Below are 25,292 nucleotides of genomic sequence, written 5' to 3'. Positions count from 1 at the left end.
ACAGCTGGGTGTGTTATCAAAATAATGCACCACATTATTTTTTTATTTTGTTAATAAAATAAATGTGATTTTAAAGCCATTTTAATGGCATCATTGTCAACCACCCTATTTTCTCACTTTGAGTTTGTAATATTATATCATTTTCTTCTGACTGAATGGATAGCAAATTTCAATATTTAAGGGGGATTTGACAAATCAGTGAAACTGTTTCATTAGTGCTGCTTCAGATATGTGGAAAAATGACTTTCTAAACAGTTTTGTGCGATTTATCTGCCTTGCACTTCTGTGACTTTAGTTGTTGGAATATGATACAAAATCTAGTGGTAGTGGCAGATTACCTTGGGATGTAAAGTAAGTCCTGCATCTCTTTAATTTATTGTTGCTTTTTCCCATTCTGTATGAAAACACTTAAATCACATATACTAATATGAGCTCTAAAGCCCTTCTTCTTGGGGCAGTTCTAAAAATATCCTTTTGGGGCCAGATGGACAGTTGGTCTCCCCCTCATTCTGAGAGTTTGTGCTTGCTGTCTTTACTCCTGCAATATTACCATTACAAGGGAGGTTACAGTGCCCACTTTCCCCAGCAGCTCTTATGAATTGAAATTGTGCTGTTTTGTGAGGCTCTTTAACTGTGTCATAAAAATGGTAATTTTAGGAGTCTTTATCACAAGATGTATCGGTTATGGTTTAATGAACACATCTTGCTTTCTTTGACAGGTATTCATAATTGGGCTCATTGCTGACAGAAAATTCCAGCACTTCAACCCTGTCCTTGAAACCTACATTCGAAAGCATTTTAGTGCAACTCTAGCTTACACGTAAGTGGGTTTGATATATGTTTTATCACAGTTATTTCAATTGGTTAATCCTTATCAAGGAAATTATTAGTCAAGGATATGATATTATATGCATAATTCATGTTTTATAATGATTAACTGCAAAGCAGGTTACAATTTCTGAGTAATGCCTAAACACAACATTTTTTTGTTACATTTTGTTTCATTGTGAAAGTCATGTGAGGAAGATGATGTTCACTGTTAATGATCCATCTGAATATTTTGTCTGTGCTTTTTATTTGAATGCTTCTGCAGTGGCATTACGGAAGATATTTTGCAGAGCTGTGTGTTGAAAGTGCAGCCAGCAATCATAACAAAGCTGTGTTTGAAGCTCCTCCCTGTCACCCAGTGTCCTTTGCCAGCCTCCTGAATTCACTACTCCTAGCACTGACAGTACTTTAGAAACATGGGGGGAAGCAGAGAATAAAAAGGCTAATGTGTCCCAATGTTGATTTATCATTACCAGTCTGTATAATGTTTCCAGTGTCATTAGTAGTTTTCAGATGTTACTCAGAAGTTTCATAAAACTAAATACCACTGACAACACCTGGAAACACCCACAGTTTAATCTGTACTGCATGTCAGTATTCTCGTTGATGTACCTGTAAACAAAATCAATGCATAGATAAATAATAAAAGGGGCTTTTTTTTTTGCTTCTTTGATGTACAGATTCGCTTAAATCTGTTGTTTGACCGATTTCTGGTTTGCAATACTGGTTGTGATACTGCAATACAATATTGGAAATATTGGTGTATCTCCTTTTACAGTATTCGAGCCATACGGTAGGTCCCAGAAAAATGTAGGCTGAGTTTTCGCCACTGGAGGTGGTATTTTTTTTAGAGACAGATGATAGATTGCACCCAATAAAGCAGGTATCTAAAGAATGCATTGTGTGAGTTGTGGACAAACAGCAATGCACAAGCAAAGAACTATATAAAGCATGATGAGCCAGATACGATTGTTTCTGTGATTGTAATTCTTTTAGTTGATTTTTTTTCTCAGATCATAAGATTGATAGGTAGAAACTAATATTAGATTATTTTTTAGGATATCAACAGCATGAATTAGCGCCTTTTGACTGGGAAACGCATACAAAAAGCATTTGGATCTTTTTAGATCTGCTTTGGCCTTTTCAGTATATTTATTACTGCTGATTCCTCAGCAGGTCTTTCAAGCGTAGATGTTGGGGAAAACTAGTGTGCCACATAGTGTCCATGAATGGCAGTGACACATGTTAAGAAAGAAATCCCGATACAAATGCATTAACTGTCTGTGTAGTGGCCTGGTCAGATGTAATTGCTTTTTAAGTTTACCTTTACTGCTGTAGTCTTAAATAGAAGTAATCCCAAGAAATGAATAATGTGGCAAGTTCATATGATGCAGATCTGTTTCTGTTATAATTGCTTCTGTTGGAGTGCCAGTTGAAATGCCAGAGTTGGTGCTGTTTCAGTTTCTATCGGTTGCTTTGAGGCATTTTTGGTGCTGAGAAACTGATGCATGATTTTACTAAAATACTGGAAACGTACTTCAATCATTATTTTTATATCTTAGCTAGACCTTAATGAAGTGCTTCCCCACCTTGAGTAAATGTTAACATTCTCTCAGCTCATCTCAAAAATAATTATTTCATGGATTAAAACAAAGATCACAGGCTAACAGCCTGTACCTGAAGTGAAAATTCAATGTTTTTTTGTGGGGGAAAAAAGGAATGACTACTTCATAGCAACATTTTAGCATTTTAGCAGGCATCTTGGAAAATGAATGTATCATGCGGACACATGCGATCAGGTTGATGCTGCTAGTTCATATAACTGAGATTGCTCTGTATAAGAGCATTCAAAGTCAATGGAAACCCTTTTAATGTCTGGTTGCAACAAAACCTAGAGGGAGATGGGGCGGATCCCCTGGAGTTCACTGCATCACTGGCTGCTGAGCTTCCAGTGGGAACATGATTGGCAAAAGGGAAACTAGAGGTCAGAGAAAATAAATTGGCTTAATTACTACATCCTCTGGAAAGTTCACAAAAACGCTGAGCAAGATAGCTGCCCTGTTGGGATACTGAACAAAGGAGTTCAGTTTAGTTAGAGCTCTGACATGAGCTTGGATTTGTTTTTCAAATTTCTGTTTTCTCTATTTGGCTCATCTCTCTTAATTTATTTCATACCGTAATGAAGTGAATCTCATAAATCACTTAGTTCTAATGTTTAGAAACAGCTAAAAGTTATTAAGCAATCCATTGTTTTTCAATTAAGAATACTTTTGTTTATTGAAGGCTGAAGGGTACCAAGATGTTGGTCTCAAATAATCTCTGAATTATTCACCACCTTAATTGATTTGATTTAAATTGTCAAAGCTTTTAGAAATTGGTAGCTCTAATGATTGCCTATAAGCCCTTCTGGTTTGTGATTCTCTAGGACCAGGTTTGGAGACCCCTGATATACCCAATCACAATAATGAGCTTAAAATTAATTTCAAGCATTTGTGCTTTGGTTAATTCATCTGACTTTCTGTAATAATTTCAGGTGACTTCACCTTTCACTCTGTTATCTTCATAATAGATTCATAATTCAAAATAGATTTTGTGGTATGTGGAAAAGAAAGTCCATATAATACAGTAGGTTTGTTCTGAAAATTGCTTTTGGTATCATTAGTACTAATCAGTTAGATTGATAATTATGTGCAACAAAGTAATGTAATGAGGATAATTCTACAAGATGTGTAGATTTCTGCAATATGCTGCTTTTGCCAGGTCTGTTTTCTTATTCTTTAAAGCAGTTTAATGCTGGTTCTTGACACTGTAGATTCTCATCTGGAATACTGAATGACAATGAAACAGCTTAAAGTGCTGTGGTTCTTTTTAATGTTTTTGAGGGTGAAGGACAGTCTTCACCGTTAGGCTGTGCTGGTAGAGGTTTGTCAGCTTTCTACAGAAATCCTCAAGGCTAATGTGAACCCCCCCTGGTGTTTGGTCTGAATTGCCTCTTGTTTTGTAGGCACTCAGTTAACATTTTATCTTTATTTTCTACATGGAGACTGACCCATAAATATTTGCTCAGATATAATTTGGCATACCTGAAATGTTCAGTATAAAATGCATCAGTAAAGTATTTCTTCCCCCCTGAAAGCCTAGTTTTGATGGTTTCCTTTCTTTCTAGTTTCTCTCAACTTGATGCTGCTCTGCTGTAGCTAATTGGTACTGCATATGAACTCAACCACTTCCTTATTAGATCTCATTCCTACCGGTTTGTTTCTATCCTCTTTTTCTGCCCTTTGCCCTGTTGTCCTATACATAATAAATGAGTCCTTGAGCACTGGAGTGGTATCAATGGCTGCCATTACCCTGTGCATAAAAAACAAATATGGGCTCTGTACAACCTAATAATGTTTTCCCTATATCCCATCCTACCTTTTCTAGCTAAAATTTTAGAATGTTCTGTTGTTGTTCAATTAAATAATCATCTCACAGCAAATAAATTCTTTGAGCCTTCCAAACTGGTTTCACACAATTACATAGCACAGAAACTGCCCTGGTTAAAGTCTTTAACGATCTTCTTATGGCTTTTGATTCCCGTTCTCTACCTGTCCTTATTCTTCTAGACCTCAGTGCTGTTTTTGGCACTGTTAACCAGGACATCTTGCTTTCTCGTCTTGTGACTGAATTTGGGGTTTCCGACACTGCTCTTAAATGGTTCAACTTTCACCTTAATGATCACCAACGTTTTGTCTCTCTTGGGGATTTAAGTTCTGAAGTTGAACTCCTTAAGTCTGGTGTTCCTCGGCTCTTAGTACTGGGCTCCCTACTATTCTGCATTTACATGTTCCCGCTTGGCCTGTTATTAAAATTACATGGTCTGAATTATTATGATGCTACTGATACTCAAATCAATGTCCATACTAAATATGACACTGATATGCCTTAGTTGCACCCCTGACATAAAAATGGCCCCTTTCGTCCAGACCTTAACCCAATTGAGATGCTGTGGCAAGACCTGAAGAGAGCTGTTCATGCAAGGAATCCCAGAAATATCAATGAACTGAAACAGTTTTGTAAGGAGGAATGGTCTAAAATTCCTACTCCTACGCATTCTGCAAGTCTAATCAGCAGCTACAGGAAATGTTTGGTGGAGGTTATTGCTGCCAAAGGAGGTTCTACCAGTAAATAAATACAAGGGTTCACATCCTTTTTCCAGCCTGGACTGTGAATGTTTAAACAATATGTAAAATATTGACAAGCACAATTGTTTGTGTGTTATTAGTTTAAGCAGGTTGTGTTTGTCTATTTTTGCGACTTAGTTGAAGATAAGACCATATTGTTATGAGGAATTAATGCAGACATCCAGGTAATTCCAAAGGGTTCACAAACTTTTTCTTGCAACTTTATGTAAAGCCAGTGCAGCAAACCTATCTGTGGGTGGCACTGTACTTGACTTTCAGTCTAAATTGAAAGTCATTCTTCCATCTTGCCAGACTATGTCCTGTGTTGTCTCTGACTGTAACATACTTCAATCTGTCCAGAATTCGGCAACCAGAATCCTGACCAGGTGACGTGCAAATAATGACATTACTCCTGTCCTTGCACTTGCTTCCCATCAGGTTTTGTGTCCACTTCATGGCTTCGTACCTCTGTACCTGTCTGGTTAATTATCTTTCTACAGTACCTCTGTTTGTCTGACTCGGATGGCCTGATCGTCCCCCAAGCCCAGGGCCTTCCCTTGCTATGCACCAAAGCTCTGCAATTCTATGCCCAAGGATATCAGAGTCACCTTCCCTGAGTGCTTTCAAATCCAGGCTCAAAACCATCTCCTTCATAAAGGCTTTTAATTGATGTCTGCGCTCCTTTGCATCTTCTACTGCATTCTAATGCCTTGTTTTTAATTGTTCTAATTTTCTTATTCTAAAGTCCTTGGAGAACCTACTTTTAAAGGCACTATATAAAAAAGGTTATTATTGTTTTTTTTATTATCAACCTCTAAACTAGGGAGTAGAGTTTTCTAAGAGTCTACAGAGAACAGCAATTTGGTTCGCGTGGTTTTTGCTTTCTTAAAGTCAGCCAGTTATCTTATTAAAATCTATGTGTGATGTATTCTGCTTCGTACTTGTTGTCTCTGCCACCTGTTCAGTGTCTATTAAAATATAACTTTACTTTATATTTATTGACTTTAATCTATTGGATAATGCTGCCCCCTTTACTTTCTGTAACTGCAGTGCCCTACCTGCACAAAAGCTGCTGGGTTTAAAACTGCAGCCTGTTTTTAGAAGATGTTTGCAAACTTCAGCCATCAATCAGTCCTCTAAGAAAATGAAACAAAAAGACAAATCACTTCTAGATATGAATATTTACCAGGGTTGATTTGAAGATGGGATTGAAGAATTCGTTGTTTGATTGCAATGTTTCTCTATTTCACTGCAGTGGTCATGCTCCGATACATTTAATTTAGTGAAATTTGTTTTCATGTTTCTGCTTTGTTAACAATCTTTGCCACCATAATGAATGTCTGTACTACTCACTCAGCAAAAATAGACACATCAAATCTGATCTCAGTGATGTGTTTTTGTTCTTTTTTTGTTTTTATTTGATAAGTTGCTTTAATTAATCTATTTGTCTTTTTCAAAGAAAGCTTTAAGGCAGATATTGTCTGGCATACTTAATTTTTTAGTGATCATCAGAAATAAAGACTGGGATTATCTACATTAGAATAGTTTGACTGACACTTTTTATGACTGCCAATTCTCAGTACAAAAATACACAGAGAGGAATTAAAAACACAACTAATGCTGTTGGTACCAATTCTCATATGTTACATTTTTTAATGATTCTCAGTATATAATAAAAGCAATATCCTCCCTGTTGATTCAGATGTCCCACAGTGCAAGACTGGAGAGCTAGGTTAACATATTGCTTGTAAGTTTGTGACACAGCCTGGTGTACAATATGGACTGGGGTAAGACAACTAAAATCAGTGCATTTGTACATCTGGTGACTTAACATGGGTGTCGCCGAGGAAAATCAAGGGCAATAAACTGACTCTTGTTCTGCTAAAATTTGTTCTTAATCTAAATGAAAAACAAACCTTAGTGCATCCAATCTTTTGTCCCATTTTCCATTTTTGTTTGTTCTTCTTACAGTAAACTCACCACGGTGCTGAAGGACTATGTCGACAAAGCTGAGAAGAGTACAGAGCAGCTCTTCAAGGCGATGAAGGCGCTTGAATACATTTTCAAGTTCATTGTTCGCTCAAGAGTGCTTTTCAACCAGTAAGTTGATGTTAGTCCATAGTGGATAATCATGTTTAGATGATTGTTACGATTTGAAAGACTGGGTCTCCTTATTAATCTGAAATTGGAAACCATATGATCAGTATATTTATAAGCTTTGTAAACCACTTTTATATAACAGTCAAAATGTGAATTGTTAGACACAAAAGATAATTGCTGTTGTTCTATATCTACTTTATGATTCCAGCCAAGGCCTTTAGTGGTGATTCTATAATTGGTAACAATTTTTAAACCTTTCAACTTCTGCTTTCTTCTGTAAACAGTTTGTGCATGCATTAACTATGGGACATGCTCTTAGAGGTACAGTATATACTCTTAGAAAACTCTGCCAGAATTAAGGTATTTGATAATCTGCTTGGGGATTCTGACCATAATATGATAACCTAAATTGAATCTAAAATTAGGTTTTATTATTTTAGATTATAGAAAAGCAGACTAGGACGGAATGAGACAGAGTTTAACAAAAAGTGAAATGGAAAATGATTGATACTTTGTCCAAAGAAGAAAGATTATATTATTATTATGTATTAAAATGAACAAGTTGTAGAACAAAATAACAAATAATACAGAAAGCTAAGAACAATTCAGACAGAAGAGATTTCTCTATGGAATGCATGATAGCATTCAAGATTAAAAATGAGAAAAAGAGTACACTGAGCTAAAGATGCAACTAAAGAAAGAATTGCTAAGAGTCAGAAAGGAAGGTTGCAGAGGAGGCTTAAAGAATTACTAAACAGTTTTCTATATGGTAATAGTAAAACCTGTAAAGGATGAAGCAAACAGTTGTTGAGATTAATACTAGAGATGGTAAAGGTTTTTAAATGGATATTTTACACAGGTTTTTCAAAGGATTATGCCAATAACATGCACCAGGTAATAGAATGTGAACCATCAGTATTAAGTAGTTTTAGCACTGTAACACTGAGGTATTAAAGTGTCAAGAAATGCATAAAAACAATAACTTGCTGGGGCCTTATGCTTTTTCAAAGTTGTAATTAATAAAATGTGGAATGTTATTCAAAAAACCTTTTACCAGGATATTTCAACTGTTTCTATTAGTGATTTGAGAATTGCAAATGTCTCGTAAAAAGAGACAAAATGAACTAGGCAGCTGCATGTAGTGGGCAAAAAAAGAATGAAACAGCAGTGTACTGTAAAGTCACTTAATAGAGCTTAAGACCACCATGTGTGGCCATATGGCCATACAAAATGGATGTGATATAACACAGAGTCTGCCAGCACCCCGAAATCTGCAGGAGGGGTGTGGCACGTTCTTCCTGGGAAAATAAATCACGTAACGCTGGGCTGATGGAAGTGGAAAACTGTCTCAGGCCTAGTTCCAGAATATCCCATAAATCCCGTGTCCCATAAATGTTTGGTGGGGTTCGTATCTGCTGACGGACACGGATGTCATGCTTGTCAGACTGTTGGGTGAGAACATATACAGTTGGTAGCCCATTGCGTGTGCTGTTTGCACACTGGGCTTGTGAATGGGCATTGCCAGATGGCTTGAGTGGTTTGTGCAATGAAACTTGCCTATGGTATCCTGCTCTTTGGAGCTCTCAGTGGATCGTTTTAGATGAAATTTGCTGCTAGTAGCCCAGGTTTAAATTTGCAGTCAATTGATCTGCAGTTGCTCACCTATTTTGCCTTGCGGTTTACATTAAAGTGTGTATATCATAATCCTGTAATATGTGGTTCCACCCACTTTTGCCCTTTGCCATTTGATGATAGCTTTCCCTTGGATTTCAATGCTGACATCACCTTAGTCTTGGTGTCAAATGTGCACCAACAATCATTTCTTTTTCAAAGTCACTAACGTGTCTTCCTGCAGTCATGCTAGCAATAATTGCATGACTCTAAGGATGCTGTGCTGTTATTTGAGGAATTGGCACATTGGTCAAAGCTGTGTGGAAGTCCTTATACTTCCAGTATACTTGTTTTCCCTCATTTACCCATGTGTTTCCGTTGATGTACCAGTCTTTACTTCTGTTACTGGTAAGGTTCTGAAAGCAGCGGTGAGAGCTGAATTACAAGAATGCAGCATAACAATGAATTGATTTATCTAATAATTATTTAAATATATATTTATATGCATTATAAAAGTATACCTTACTTTTTATAATTGTTTTTTGTCATTTTAAAATGTGTATTGTGTATATATTACATTTAAACAGAGGGGAATAAAATATACTGCATTGAAAATTTCAAAATTAAACCTTAATCCCTTTGCATTTTACACAGATTAAAGGTATTCTATGGAGTATTTAATGTAGCACTTAGCAATTACTAATTAGGTTTTTAATGAATTTGTATTTAGTTCAGCTTCCAACTTGTACCGTCAGAGGTTGTCTTTGTGCACATTAATTCTGAGTGTTCTTGAAAAAGATTTTTTTACAACCTTGCAATCTGTTTCAGCCTAACCTCTATATAAAGGTTAGTGGTTTTATTTAATCCCTCTCACACAGCATAAAGATTTTTTATTCATTACAATAGAAGGTTGCTAAAAGATTCAAGACAGTTCAGAGAAAGAATTGTCTGGGACATTTTATTTTAGATTGGGTATGGAAACTATTTATTATTCACCTAGACTTATTTGCAATAGGTAATACATTTTAATGCAATTAAGTCAGGTTTAGACAGGCCCATTGTAGTTTTCTATAGATTTATGGTCTGGGCATAATTGAATGTCTGAGATTTGATTTGGTCCTTTAAGTTAGATGACAACAATTTCACAAGATGGTACACCTCACCGGAAAGCAACCAGTATAATCTCGAACACTTAATGACAGCCGGACATCCTAAAAATGAATGGGGCACGACAGCACTTGCCCAGTCTTCGTTTAAACGTGCAGTAGGGTTAGTCTGTATCTTGCACAAGGTGTGTTTTCAGAGTGTAAGTAATTAAGTGTCAGTCACTTTATAGGACACCCTCTGTGGGCTTCCTGTCATGTGGCTGACTTGAATTACAATGTGTTAAATAAATATTAGAACCTTAATTTAGGTGACTGAGTCTTCTGAACTCATTTGGTATGGATTTTTTTTGTTTGTTTTTTCACACATTACGCTTAAGATTTTCAAAACCCTATAATTTCCTCTTCAAGGCACAGATACTGTAACTGTTCAAAAATAAGCATTACTGTCTTATCTGTGTACACAAATAATTCATTTCTCATGCACCTTTGACCCTTTATACCTTGGGTTCACTATGCCGAGCAAGCGTTGTACCTAGTCCTATAACTATCTAATGCATGTGGAGGTGACTAACCATACTATCATAAAACATGTCTGCAAAGGCACAACTGTCAGTATAAATGTGTGGAAACTGAGTAGTCCATTTAACAAGTTGTTGTAGTGGTACTCTACAGAAAGAAAAATAGTAAATGAATTTAATAAGTTATTTAACAGACGTTATACTACAATGTGTGTGTTGAAATGATTGACTAGTTTGTTGCTTACTGATCAGAGAACAATTCATCTTGGAGGAAATTATAGTGGTTATATTTATTTTATTTTTGATATTTCATTTGTTGCCAATGAGCTGTTTGCTTACAGTATATGCACATCTAAATAGATCAAAAAAGTCATCCCCAGGGAAGAGAGATATTTCAATATTGCACCAGGGTTGCTTATAGTGCAATTCTGCTAAAGTAGGAAAGTAGAGTAGAAGGATCACAATAAATATAATTCCCGATGTTGTGTAGAGGTGGCAGTAATGGTTGATTTGAAAATGCATCAAGTTAATCACTTTTCACTTTACAGATTACACTTCTTTATTTTCCAAACTTTTCAGTGCAATTCTACATGAATCATGTTTTTTCTTAATGTTTGCATTATTCAGACTCAGCTGTGGATAATAGGATTTTTTTCCTTTGTCTTTACTCATCTATTATTTAGGATAATTTAGGAATGAATTAATATGCACATAAGTCCTTCTCTAAGATTATCCTATAGAAAATCAGTATTATGTTCTGCTTTTCTCAACATTCGGGCTCTATTTTGTACTAAGACAAACTTTCTAAATTGTCAGAATTTTGATTCTTGTGATGAATTTCTGAGGACGTAAGACGTGTTTATGAGCAGCGGTATAACCACCTGGGTGATGTACGATGGCGATAACTCTCCAACAGCCCTAATATGCAACAGATTGTGCAGAGAAGTGAGATGTTGTCAATTGAGCGTGACAAGATTGTACAAGCCCAGAGTGGAATCTAGCCAGGGCACTGCAATAACACCTTTGTTCTTTCGATAACTACCAAGGAAACTCAGTTAAACATCTTGTCTGAAAAAGGATGCCTCCTTTGTGGGTGTTCCTGCTCTCCATACTGGGGCATTGTTTTAGAAATTCTTGCCCTGAGGGACAAGGGATACCTAATGGACTACGAACACCATGGCCAGCAGCAAACATGTTTTCCTTAGACCCTAGAGGTCTTTCTTCTGGTACTGACCAACTTCTTATCTTAAGAGATCTGATAAGATGAGACTGCATGGTGGTAACATGGCATAATTATAATTTACATTAAAGAGTGTCTTATTTTTTGTTCCAGTTCATAAGAGGACCCCATTACATGAACTGTCATTTTGGAAACTTTTCAAATTTAATTTGAAGTAGTTTAAGAAACAATATTCCTGAATGGAAAAGAAAAATGCTTTAGTAATAATGAGGAAATGTCCTGCTCTGTGTAAGCTTATTTAAAAAGATATGAATCAATCCTTTTTTTCCTTGAAAAACAAATTTAGTCATCCTATTATTTCCACAATTACACTGTACATACATTAAAAGATGTAAAACAAGCCTTAATTCAAAGAAACGGAAAACAGTGAAATAGCAGTTATTTTAATGCCCACCAGGTTGTTGATGACAATATCCCATGGGTTGATATGTATAGTTAAAATGTTCAAGAGTTCCAGAGGGAATTTTGACAAGATATGTTCATTTAAAAAAATGCAGATGTACCCAACCTATGGTAATGTGTTTGTCTTTAGGTTTACATACTTATACTGAATGCATCTACTGTAGCTGGCAACTGCTTAAAAACCTTACATGGTAATAGATGCATGGAGATTGCTTTTATTTTCATTTAAATGTGGATTGCAGATGGTTACCTGATTATCTGTTTTGATTTGCAGGCTTTATGAGAATAAAGGAGAAACAGACTTCATGGAGTCCTTGAGGAGTCTCTTTACATCCTTCAACGACATGATGAGCAGCAACTCGGAAAACACAGTGATGGTGAAGGTACTGTGTTGCCTGGAAATAAAATATACATAATAGATGCCTGAAACACTTTGAAAACTAGACCCTATTTTTTCTGCCCTGCCTTTATTATTTTTTATGTTTTTTACTTTGTGGGGTGAATCAGTCTCTGACATAGTACTATTGTGCTTGTACACATTGTTCAGTGCTCAGACAGTAAAGGCAGAATTAATATGTGAACAGCACAGTGTTATTGGGACAGTAGATTACTGAAGGAAAACCACCTCTGTCTGGACCCTCATCTCTTATAAGGCTGCCCATGAAGATATGATATAGTATGATGAATAATGTTGTATTCAGCTTGTTACACATAGATCATCTCCCTTGTGGCTTCACGTGGTGTGCTAATTTTTATATAAAAAAATGTTTCTTAAAAAAGATTAACCTTCAAAATACAGCAAATTTATAGGAGGAAGTAACTACCTGTACTTCTGGGTACAATAAAATCAGATAAAAAAAGACAGACACCACTTTCGTAATTTGCACATTTCAGAATTGAAGCAGCCAGGGAGCACAATTGACTCAGTGCATAAATCATTTTTTGTAGGGTGGGAAAAGGTCAGAAATCTGAACATTTGCATGATCTTAACAAAAGAAATCTACACCGTAGGCCTGCTTACAGAAAATGTCGTTTTGTTTTTGCACTCCTTCTGTAGGTTTTTCCCCCTTTTTTTGTTGTACTGTATGTCATGTTTCTTCATTTCTTCCTTTATCCACTCTTCTATTTGCGGCACATTTCGGTTCTAAATCTGTGTTCATGTGTCCATCCACTCTTTGTGACCCTGATCCAGTAGCACCACTGCCTGGGGCATCTCTGTGGCTCTTCTAGCTCTTCGTGAAGGTATTTGCTCACCTGCTATTCTCTTCTCCTCCTTTCTTTTCTCATATGTGTATCTCCTGTTGTGTTGTTTAATTATTTCATTCTCAAAAAGGGGTTAAATTTGGAAAACTGCTCAAAACCAGTTACGAAGCAGTTGCTGTGTAATTGCGTTTGTTGTTAGTTAAACTGTCAGTAAATTAAAAATTGGTCTTGGGGAACCAATTGGATATAAGAATCCTCCTGCCAAGCCATGTGTGCAGAGTATTATGTAACAGCTGCCATTTAATATATGTGAGGCAGTGCTAGTACTGCAGGCTGTTTCCTGGAATGGTACCTTTGCAAAGTATCATTGAGAACATCTGGAGTCCCCCCAGGAAGCTCTGTGACTAAGGTCTATTTGTTCCATACTTAGCTTTCATAATAACAATTACATGAAAACAGTATGATGTTAAAGAGCAGTGTGCCCATTTGGCAGGTGCCCGCAATTGATGTGGTTATCATACAAAGTGAGCAAGGCACAACAAAATGGTGTTAGAAGCCTTAGACTAGCTGAGTACATTTAGGAACTAAAGACCTAATAAAGTTAGGATGTTTTCATTTATGCACTTTGATCTCAGTAGTTGAAGCTGCTGTATGCATAAATAGCATGCAGGTCCCAGAGTGTGATTAGGCTACAAAACCTCTGAAAACTGGTTTATAAGCAAAGTACATTATCTCCTAATTTTCTTAATTTTACCGGACTGTTCAGATGTGTGTATATATAGGTTTCAGGCGCTCTGCACATGTAGAAAAATAGAAACTTTTGTTTCTTATTAAATGTACCATAAATGTATCTGTATCGAAATGGAATGACCTTAGAGAAAATATTGCACAATAAAATTTCCAGTGCCTCTTTGTGCCATTGCCTTGTGCTTTCATCTTTATAGTGACATAGTAACCCCCCTGTCAGTGGTGCTTGATTTTAGGACAGATTTCATAATCTACCACAGTCCCAGGGGTTTACATTTAGGGCAGAGCATTAGAATATTGACATCTTTGTAATGCTTGATCTATTAACTGGTTTAGCTTTCAATGCAGGAGGTGTTTAAAAACATGAGCTGTCAATTTTCTTCATGAAAAAATGAATGGGTTTCGCTGTGAATCTGTTGGCCTTTAAACCCTGCTTTATACAGTCTTTCTGTCACTGCTTGGTACTGCTGTAAAGGCCTGTCAGTGATGCAGAAAAAAGGTTTCTTTTTTAAAATGAACTCCTATAGATAAAGGGAAGGATTTATAGAAACCCTTTGGTGAACTCTGCAAATAAGCTCATCTCCTGTGTTGCGTAAGTGCATTCAGATTAAATAAAATGTACACAGAAGAGACAGATAAACTCAAAATATGTCTTTAGAGGTTTCAAAATAAAGAGTATCTGTTTAGTGTATATACATGGGCACATCTCTGAATGCTTCTATAACCAAGACTGCCGCTATATCCACCTTTAAAAAAGGTCAGGGAACAGGATCTCGCTAACTGCTCAGAGTTGTGTTACCTGAATAATGTCATGATCTGTTTCAGAGTCAGTGAATCCGGTAATGAGGAATTATGGGAGGCCTCGGGCGACCTCTGAGTGCCCTCCGTGGCCAGCCCAGGTTTTTCAGCAGAGGGTTTCGTGATGGAATGTGACAAATAAATCCATGTTGATTTTTATCTCAAACCAATTGGAATGGGCACCCGGTGTGCTATACCTGAAGTTTCTGAATCGGTGTGAGAAGCTCAAGGGGATACTCTTTCTGAGCACACTGCATTGCAGGCGCGTAAACATAAACCTCTTGGAGCTGCTTTTCACCACACAGCCAAAGGCACAGTCTGACAATCTAGATCAGCAAATGATCGGGTATGCGAAATCTGCACACAATTAATTTCTAAATAATGGTTAACTACAGGCATACTAATGAAGTCATGGCGGTGAACAATGTTTTAACTAATCATTACAATCATGCACCTCTTCCAGTCACTCAATCCAGACAATTTAATCATCTTTCAGTACAGCTGTGTAACAATCATTAATTTCTATGACAGAGACTCTCATATCCCTTTTGTAAGACACTGTACACAGAAATTACTGCACAGTAAGTGGATGGCACAAGTGATACAATTCAGTAAAAGAGAAAGTAACACAAGATACATCTTTGTATTAATCTTTAAAAAAAAAACCTCACAATATTTAACTGCTAATCTGTGTTTGCTAAGGTAATATTCCGAGTTTCTCTAGTACTACTAAATATCAGTTGAAGCATATTGTAATGTTTGTGTGGTTTTAAAAAGCTTTCTAAAACGTGTGTATCGATTGTATGGGAAGGCCATCCTGCCAAAGTAACTGTGTAACACTTAATTCGCTTTTGCTGTTCTCTCAAAATCCCACTTAGCATTAGTATGCTACTGGGGTTCTCAATATGGCTTCAGTGTACTCAAAAGATTTCAAAGGTGGTTGTGCTCATACAACAAAATTTAATTGTTTTTTTTTTTATGAGTACTTAGAGCTTGTGATTATAGGAATAATAAAACTCAGTGTTCATTTTCTATATCAGTTAATATATCTTGTTGTGATCAATAGAACATTGTGCCTTGAATACAGGAGGTTGAAACAGGAGATGGTTCAAGACTTTATGCTTCAAATGACAAAGTGGGACTCTACATACATAAAATATGTACACATTTGACTACGTCTGTGATGCATGGAAGAGATGAATAGTACTACAGAAGTTATACAGATTTGTTGTTTTTATTCAAATAAAATTAACATTATACAATAGGTGACATTATGGATGTGGAAAGTAATATTTGAATTACTGAAATATTTTTAGTTGAAAAGCAAACATTTTAATGGACTGAACAAGCTCTCTGTATGTCTGTTTGGTTTTGACTTTGGTTTTACATATGTAGCCTAAGTGATATTAGGGATCATTTCATGATCTATTATTCTGGACGGCATGGTGGTGCTGTAGGTTAGCTCTTTCTACCTCTCCCTAAACTTTTGTCATGAGCTATAGATACCCCGAGCCTAAGATATGTATACTTTCTTCAATTCCAGACCTGGGGAGCAATCTATATGGAGTTTGTATGTTCTCCCTGTATTTGTGTGGGTTTCCTCAAATAGTCCAAAGACGCACTGAAAGGTAATTAGCTTCTGGGAAAAACTGGCTCTGGTGTGAACGTGTGTGTTTGTGTCTGTGCATGCCCTGCGATGGACTGGTGTCCTGTCCAGGGTGTACCCTGCCTTACACCTGATGTTTCACAGGATAGGCTCTGTTTTCTTGTTAACCCTATAGTGGATGAAGCGGTTAGAAAATACATGGATGGAGATCTGTTATAATTAGGGCCCTGCAAGATTGCCCAATGAATTTAACAACTTAATATAATATTCCTGTCAGCTAACATTTGTTGATCAAGCTATTCTGTAGGAAGTCATTGAGATCTTAGATAATTGTTATTGAGATACACATACAGTACAAGCTTTCTAAAACTCATATCCTGAAACCCATGTTACTATAATGGACTAATTCAGTATGTAACTCAAAAACAAGAATAGCATTAGACAGTCTTTTAGCTAATTTTAGCAAGTATTACTAAGTAAAGCTGTGGGTATGAGAGATACAAGTACTTTAAAGGCTCTACATAGCTTAGTTCACTATTTTGGAACTGGCCATGTTTGAACTCTTAATCAATAAGCAAGAGCAAAAATATCGATATTAAGAACTGAATGTGCTGAATATGGCAGAAACCTTGGAAGAATGTTGTTGTAAGCATTAAATGTAACTTACATTGTCACATATGAGCCTAGTAAAATTTCTGAACTTTTAAAAAAATGTGTGTGGACATTTGACAGCACTTTGTTTTTGTAAGTTGCTGAAGGAACTGCCAGCCATTCAATATTGTTTCAAATTCAGTTTTCATTATGAGATGATGTCAGTCTGTTGTACTTAACTTTTGTCTTTCAATGCATCAATTCCCATAATTGCTCCTCATTACTAGGGAATATTTTATAATTAGCCGTTAGCTGATTTGTTGATTACTGTACTTAATTATTCTTGAGATCAGCTTCACTGCAGTGGCTTGATGGACAGCTTCATACTAAAATATGGGTTGTTCAGGTCATTCTAATTCACCAGTGAATTTCACAGGTCCTCAATTAAAACATAGAATTTCTTATCTGTTACATATCTGCCAGTGAGTATATGTAATTTCTTTGATTATTATAATAATAAAATAAAAAATAATAAAAATTAAATACTGTATGTATTCTAAGCACAAATTTAAAGTTAATTATGGTGTAAGACATTTCTTAGAAGTTGAATAAGAAGTGAATATAAAGGGGCCTTTTGGACACTTGGTGCAGTTAAGAAATTAAATGATTTGTATTGTATTGTGAAACAGCATACTGTACATTGATCCAATATTTTTGTAAAATTGACACTTACAGTCTTGAAGTGTGTATCTTAAGGCGATTCATCTGGTTCTCTCAGCTGGACTTCCATCAAATATTGACTGTTTGTTTATGAAATTAGGGCTGTTTCTTAACAGGTCTCCCAAGATTTCATAAGGGTAGAGTAACAGCCCAGCCATTGCTGCGGGTGCATTTATTTTTAAAGCAGATACAAATTGGTGTTATTTAATGCATTTTCTCTTTCTTATTACAGGGTGCTGCACTGAAATATGTTCCAACAATTGTCAATGACGTCAAACTGGTTTTTGATCCAAAAGAACTAAGGTAATTTGCTTTGTTACCCCTTTTGAAAAATTGAAATGCTTTTTTATTTTTGTTTTTATACCCCTCTATCTGGAATTATCCCATTAATTTGGTTCATTCCTCCTATGTCCCTCGTGTGAGATGTGTTGAATATGCCTCTGGAATGTGCAACCTTGAGTCATCCATCATTTATCGTACCGTGAACTCCACACTTTCTTAACCACACTTAGCATCAGATGGAGGATAAATTCTACTCTTGCATATAATAGGTTCACAGGCGTCCAGCAGTCCATTGACATTCCCACAGGACAGAAGGTGCCCTTACAGTTCCTAAGTTGTGCTGTTGCTCTCTTTCTTATATCAATGGCAGTATTAGACTTAAAAGTGGTATTTCATAACACACATTTCATAACTGCCTTTCATGAAATTACTGTAGACTGCCTTTTAAATCTGATACTATTTAGAAAAAATATATTGTAACTTAATTTTACTTAGTGTCAGGCAAACTCTTTAGGATTTCATTATCTCACTAAATGAATTCATCTTGCTTCAGGATAAGATTGGTTGGACGAGAATTTTCAGTCCTTTCAACCTAGTAAAAGATACAGTGTAGAAGCATAATTAAGGTGTCAGGATAGGATAGAAAGCAAACAAAAATGACAGACTTTCAAAAAATATCTGTTTACTTATGTTTTTGTGTTCCTATATTGTCTTATTTTTGCCTTGATGAGATGTTTCATGACAAGCTGACGTTGTATTTGAAATAGTGTTATGAAATAATGTTACAGAACGCCATTGGCTCTTGAGACATTTACATTTTATTCTGTCATATTTTAAAATGTAAAGTTCTGTTGATTGTTTTTGCAGATTGCTAATCTTTTGAATTGAATTCTTCTGAATTCAATTCAGTTCTGTTTTATTTGTATGGCGCTTTTAACAATGGACATTGTCACAAAGTAGCTTTACAGATTTCCGGGCCTACACCCGGAGCAAACCTAAGATGACAGTGGCAAGGAAAAACTCCTGAGACTAAAGTAGGAAGAAATATTGAGCGGAACCAAGGTTTGAAAGTGGGAGGCTATCCTCCTCTGGCCAGCACTGGGTTAAATTAGAATTAACATATATGAGAGTCGTCTGACAAGAGGTTCCAATCACTTACTCTAATGCTTACCAATATGTACATCTTATTTGACACTGATTAACTGAAGACTTTCAAGCCAATGACTCAGATTGATATGTTAGAATCATTTACTGATTGACATGAGATGTTCAGTTTATTTAATGATTTTTTCCTACATTTTTATTTATTATTTATTTTATTACCCAAAGAGTGTGTGGTTTCTTCAGACTTCTAGGCAAAGTTAACTCCACAAATATTTATATTACAAATACATTTTCAGTAAAAATAATATGGTACCATGTTTATAAAAAGGATAAATATAAAGCATTCTTTTACCTTATAGTGTTTTATTTTTTGTCACTTTTCAGTTTTTTAACATTGAACTTTTACCCCTCTTCACTTCTTTTTATTACAGGTTTTGTAATAAAATTAACAGCAACTTTTCCTTTTTTGTGTATCTTATGACGTTTTAAATCTTTTAAAATGGTGAATTGATATTGGCTTCCACTGAATTGCTTGGTACAAATAATTACGTATTTCTTTTATTGCTTTGGGCATTTAAATTTACAACCACTAGAGACTTAACGACAACAGCAGTTGGGTGAAGACTCTTAGGTTGCCTTGGAAACATAAGCATTGGTGCTACATAGTAGAGTCCACTGTAGTGGTTAACGTATGCAGTCATGAATATGATTATCATTCAATTAAATTATCTTTCAGAAGAAACAGCAATGTAGAAAAATCAAGGCTGTGTCTATGGAAAGGGCTTAGTTTCTATTAATTTAAAAAGAAAATTGATGAATGGGTTGTCATGTCTCATTGTGGAATAAAAAAAGACCTCCATAGTGCAGTAATTATCTTTAGAAATTGAGTGAATTAATTTCAAATTTTACACTTACACTTATTCTTATTGGTTGTGTTTCTTTTTAGTATTTTTCTTGGCTTCATGCTGCATAAAGATTTTTTTTAATTACTCCATTCATTTTTTTCGAATGTCTAGTTGAATCCATTCTAAATGTTATTCTATTTGCTTCTAAATTGCCCAGATGACATTAGATAAAAAGGTTTAAGTACCTCATTATGGTTCTACAAAATGTTCAAATGTATAATTCAAATTAAAAGCAAAAGATAGTTTATCTTCTAGTTAAACTTTCTAGAAAACCTGTGCAATTTTATTTTGCAATTCCAATGATTTCTAAAGTCCTAAAATTGGCTAAGGTTCTCGAGCTGTGATTAAGTACATAGGTCCTCAGAGTAAACCTTTAAATACAACTTTAAAAATGTCATGGCCTTAAGAGAACTTGTGGTGAAAAAGATTGAAACAGGACCTGACATTTGTTAGTCGAAACGCACACTTACTTGTGTTCTTAAAAATACCTTGACAAAACTGAACTTCTAGGTTTCCTTTAAAAGGACATGGCATTCTGTAAATTGCCTTATGGCACATTGGTGACCTTGATAACTCATTCACATTCACCGTTCAAAATCTGAGCACTAGAATGGGCTACTGCAGACATTTGCATTCTAAATGCGATACAAAAGATGTTTCATAGGCTGTTTTGTATAACAAGGAAGCTACATTATATATGCATTGCCTTGCAAAGAATATTCCCTTCCTGCGGTGTCCCTTACTTAATTTTTTCTTGCAAAACCTGAATACTCAAACTGAAGATTTCTAAGGGTTAGATAAGTTACAGTAAATGTCAGCAAAAACTAAAGAGAAAAAACTGAAGTTTTGATTTCACAAGTACTCACTCCCGTAGGCTTAATATTTGGTGGAATTACAGCTATTACAGTTAAAATAATTCGTTACACTTATATAGCACTTTTCTGAACACTTCCTTCAAAGTTCTTTTCATGTAATGAGAACTCCCTTCCAACACCACCAATATGCAACACCCACCTGGATGATGCAACGGCAGCCATAGTGTGTCAATATGCTCACCACACATCAGCTATCAGTGGGGAGGATAACAGAATGATGTAGCCATTCATAGGCCACCAGGAAATCTGGACAGGATGCTGAGGTAACAGCCCTGCTCTTTTCGAGAAACACCCTAGGATTTTTAATAGGACATTGTTTTTACATCTCATCCAAAGTATGGTGCCTTTCTACCGTATAGTGTCACCATCATTATTCTGGGACATGATCACCCACACAGACTGCAGGGTGAGTGTCCCCTTCTGGTTCCACTTACACCTCTTCCAGCAGCAACCTTATTTTTCCCAGGAGGTCTCCCATCCAGGTACTGGCCAGGCTCAAACCTGCTGATCTTATCAGTTGTGAGTTGCATGGTGATGTACTGTAGCTGTTGGCAGTAGCAATTCTTTTTGGGTGAGCCTATTTATGCACCAGTTAGGTGCAAAACTGTGGGTGAATTTTTGCCTGTTCTTCTTGGCAAAATTGGCAAGCTCTTTCACGTTGCTTGAGGATCACTTACTGTATGGACAGCAGTTTTCAAGCCTTTACACAGATCCTCTAAAGGATTCATGTCAGGGTTTTGACTGGATCACTTAAGGAAATTCACTTTCTAATTCTTAAGAAATTAGCCTTCAGCCACTGCATTTTGGTCTCATTGACCACAACAACTTATACCATGTTTTTGCAGAATGACTCAGTTGCTTTGTTTCAAACCCTGCACAGGACATGAGATAGCCAGGACTGAAGCATATTGTTCCCATCTCAGCTATGAGATGTAGTCTCATAGCATGTAGCTATTTTTCAACATTTACATTAACCTCACCAGCTAGCTCCTTGCCTGGCTGCTCGGTTTGTAAGGACAGCCTGATTTAGGTGGTATCTACATAAGTACTATGATGCACCCAACATTTCTTGATGATTGAATAGACTGTGTTCACAGGGCATTTTGGACACTTTGATATTTTTTGCCTGATCTGTGTTTTTGCTTGGTTATATGATATTTTTAGATATCTCCTGATCTCTGCTTTTCATTGATGTTTTCCATGATTTGCTTTGAAAGTTTCTTAATCTTTGTTATTGAGTTTTGGCTTGAAATTCGCTAGCTGAAAAAAAAACCTCACAGAGGCAGTTGTATTTATTCTAAAATCATGAGAACCACAGACAGAGGCAACTCAACTATTTGTGTGTCTCATTTAGGTCATTTTATGCACCAGTATTAATTTATGAACAACTGAAGGTTAATTCCATGCTGAAAAATAGAAAAAACACAATATTTCAGCTGTGAGGAAAAGAGGAAGGTAGCATTGATGTAATGCTCAGGAGAACCAAGTACAGAGTAGGTGAGCATAGCTACAGAGAGGGTGATAGTGTCCTGATGAAGGAAAATCTAGGAGAGAGGTGTGAAATCTGTAAATGAATGGAAAGTATTTAAAAACGATAAGTAAAATCATGGCCAGGAGAGGTGAGATGGGGAATTCAGAAATTAATTTAGGTTTCCCACTGAAATTAGTTTGAATACTCATGCAATGAAGACATCACATACAGTAGAAGAAAACAGGATAGTGTGCACAGATTTATGAACTGGGAGTATAGATCTAATCCAGTCCATTAATAATCTAGTATTAGTCACCCTAAATCACCTAATTTTTAAGATTAGGAGCATTTGTAAATTGTTGATCTATGAAGTAATTTGTTCAGTTAAGGGAACTAAAGCCTTCGATGACTGCAGGGCATTCTCATTTTTGTTCCAAATATTATTTACAATGGCACAGTGTTACAGTGGTTAGCATTACTGCCTCACAGCCCTTAGACCGTGGGTTCATTTCCACACCTGAGGTTCTATGTGCATGGAGTTTGTACGGTCTCCCCATGTTTGCGTGGGTTCCCACAGGTGCTTTGGTTTCCTCCAATAGTCCAGAAACATACTGGTAGGTTAAATAGCTCCTGGGAATATTAGGGGTGGGTGTATGTGTGTCTCTGTGTCTGCCCTGTGATGGACTCTCATCCTGTCCAAGGTGTGCCTTGCCTTGTGCCCATTGATTGCCAGAATAGTCTCAGGCTCCCCACTGAATTGGAGAAGAATTGGATGAATGGATCTTATTTAAAATATTTAATTAAATCTTGTTTAACTGGTCTTCAAAAATTGATAATTTAGTTTTTAATTTTAATAACCTTAATAACCTGCTTCGTTTCATATTTATGTGGGAAACATGCAGACAACCTATCATGAAAAAAACAATTTTCACTTCTCTGTAAAATAATGTTTGTCTTATGTGGAAATATCTTCTTTTCACCTAAATTGAATTAAAAATAAAAAGGTAGTCTGTCCAGTTTTTTTCTCTTTCCTAAAGATGTACTGTTATTGCTAAGTATTATTTTTTTTACTTGTTGTAGTTTTTTGCAGGCTTGTTGAGTCTAAGTTTGTGTGAATGCTTTAAATTTTGGAAAGGCTTAATAAAATAAAATAAAAATCTCAAATCTAAAAAATGTTTTTTTGTTACTCTTTACTCTCTATATAAAACATTCTTTCACAGCCATCAAGTAACTGGTGTGCTGACTTTCCGACATTCACGTATCTCCACCACTCTGGATACCAGCTGTCATGAAATTATTTTTTCTTTTGTCTTTTAATCTTTAAAACCTGATAAAAACATGAAGATGATTTCAGATCCAGTAATGTATGGGTGCGGCATCCAGAATGATGGTGAGACAGATTAGAAATCTGTCTGTTGTAATACCACATTCTAAATATACTAGTTATTTCTGTATCCTGTGTCGGGTGGTATCAGTCTAAGTGTAATGTGTTGCCTGAGAGGCTTACTGATCTCTAATCCATGCTATTCTTTATTTTTATTTACTGCTTTGATGGAAAATTGAAGGAAAACCTTTCCTGTGAATTTAACCTTTCAAGGTCAGGGGGCTGTTATGTGTGATTGAGTGGAAATTCTTCTGACTTCATGCATTGCAAAGCTTCTGTGGCTGGTAATCTGTTTCCTGCATTGCCTTAGTGTGTGGTTTGCTGTTAATGTGGCAAAAGATCAAACTGTACAGCTCATGATTTATTCATTTACTTTTGTTTGCACTGCAAATTTAACGTACACTAACACTGGACTCCGCAAATAAGGGATAGAGCTCTACTATCTTGCCACTGATTTTTGCTATAATGAAGTGAAAAATCTTTACTAAGAAATTAATAATTTCAATTTGTTCCAGGGAAAGCTCTTAGCTCTTCTGTTTACTGACACTAAACCTTCTGAAAATTGTGCTTTCCTTTTTTCCCATGCATTAATATGCAATAGGAATGAAATTCAATTTAGGTACTTTTTATTCCTTGAATTGCATTATTTTGCAATTCCTTGTGTGTTTATGGAAATTTTTGCTTAAACGTTTCACAGTCTTTGCACTTGATAGTATTCCCTCTGCCTTAGCCTTCACAATCTATTTTTAATGTGATTTGTTTTGTGATTTGAACCGTCTTCAGCTCTTGCAAAGAAAAGTATGAGCACTTTCATAGCAAATTGAGGCTATGCCTGCATCTGCTTTCTTTCTTTTTCTTTTCGTATTTCATTGTCCACCTCTGTTTAGTACTCTGATAAAAGAGTTCCAAAGGCTGATGCATATTGCAGAGAATACCATGTCATGCAGACTTGTGTATAAGATATCAGGTATGGCTTGAATGACATTCCACTGAGGTTGTGTTGACAATGCCCTAGAGATGCAATATGTTCTTACCTGGTAAAAATCCTGCCAGGATAATATAAAGCTTATTGTGGGTAATGCTCTTCTTAATCTTCCATAGGCGCGATAGGACAGAGCAAAAAAAGATTGCTAGGCTGCAGTGGTGGAGGAGATTTCTTTTTCCCCTGAGGGATTTTCACTGTCCCTGAGTTAGCCGTTATGGTCTGTACCTTCGGTCCCTGTCTGCTGGGTGAGGCTGGGCCGTCGAGATGTTGCAGGATCCCGCCAGACGCTTCCACTTGGTCCACTGCCACCAGCACATCTGCCATGAGAGAGATTTGTTTCATATGGGTTTCTCCTGTCCCCCTGGAGGGCACACAAAAACCTTTTGATCTGTGATTAAAGTGCCGACTTCTGGCACATAGTACTGTTTATCCAATGTCCTTGTCTGGACTGCAGCTATTCACATATTGGGCATCCAAATTCACCAGCACCTTGCACTTTCTGCCATTTTGTTTCCGTTTGCCACAGAAACCCGAGGCTTATCGCTTTCATGTGCTTTTGTGAAGCTGTTGTTTATATGACTGGGATGTTTATGTGACATAAAACAAAATGCTTTGGTGCCGTTTATCCAAAGTGGATGAGAACTGATGTT

The 25,292-nt window shown here is 36.3% G+C and overlaps 1 protein-coding gene across 4 annotated transcripts in view; it reads left to right on the top strand.

Annotated features, from left to right (window-relative positions):
- dock1 (dedicator of cytokinesis 1) overlaps window positions 1-25,292 on the top strand; it is a 292,059-nt gene that overhangs the window by 62,536 nt on the left and 204,231 nt on the right. For all 4 annotated transcript variants that reach the window (XM_015346833.2, XM_015346832.2, XM_015346831.2 and 1 more), the window contains exons 21-24: window positions 720-820; window positions 6,966-7,094; window positions 12,246-12,354; window positions 17,869-17,939. In XM_015346833.2, the coding sequence (XP_015202319.1) occupies window positions 720-820; window positions 6,966-7,094; window positions 12,246-12,354; window positions 17,869-17,939 (410 nt within the window). The remainder of the gene's footprint in view (window positions 1-719; window positions 821-6,965; window positions 7,095-12,245; window positions 12,355-17,868; window positions 17,940-25,292) is intronic.

The sequence above is a fragment of the Lepisosteus oculatus genome, chromosome 4 (assembly GCF_040954835.1).
Source record: "Lepisosteus oculatus isolate fLepOcu1 chromosome 4, fLepOcu1.hap2, whole genome shotgun sequence".
In the NCBI taxonomy this organism is placed as follows: domain Eukaryota; kingdom Metazoa; phylum Chordata; class Actinopteri; order Semionotiformes; family Lepisosteidae; genus Lepisosteus; species Lepisosteus oculatus.
Note: the sequence above shows the minus strand (reverse complement) of the source record. Positions and strands in the feature narration are given on the sequence as shown.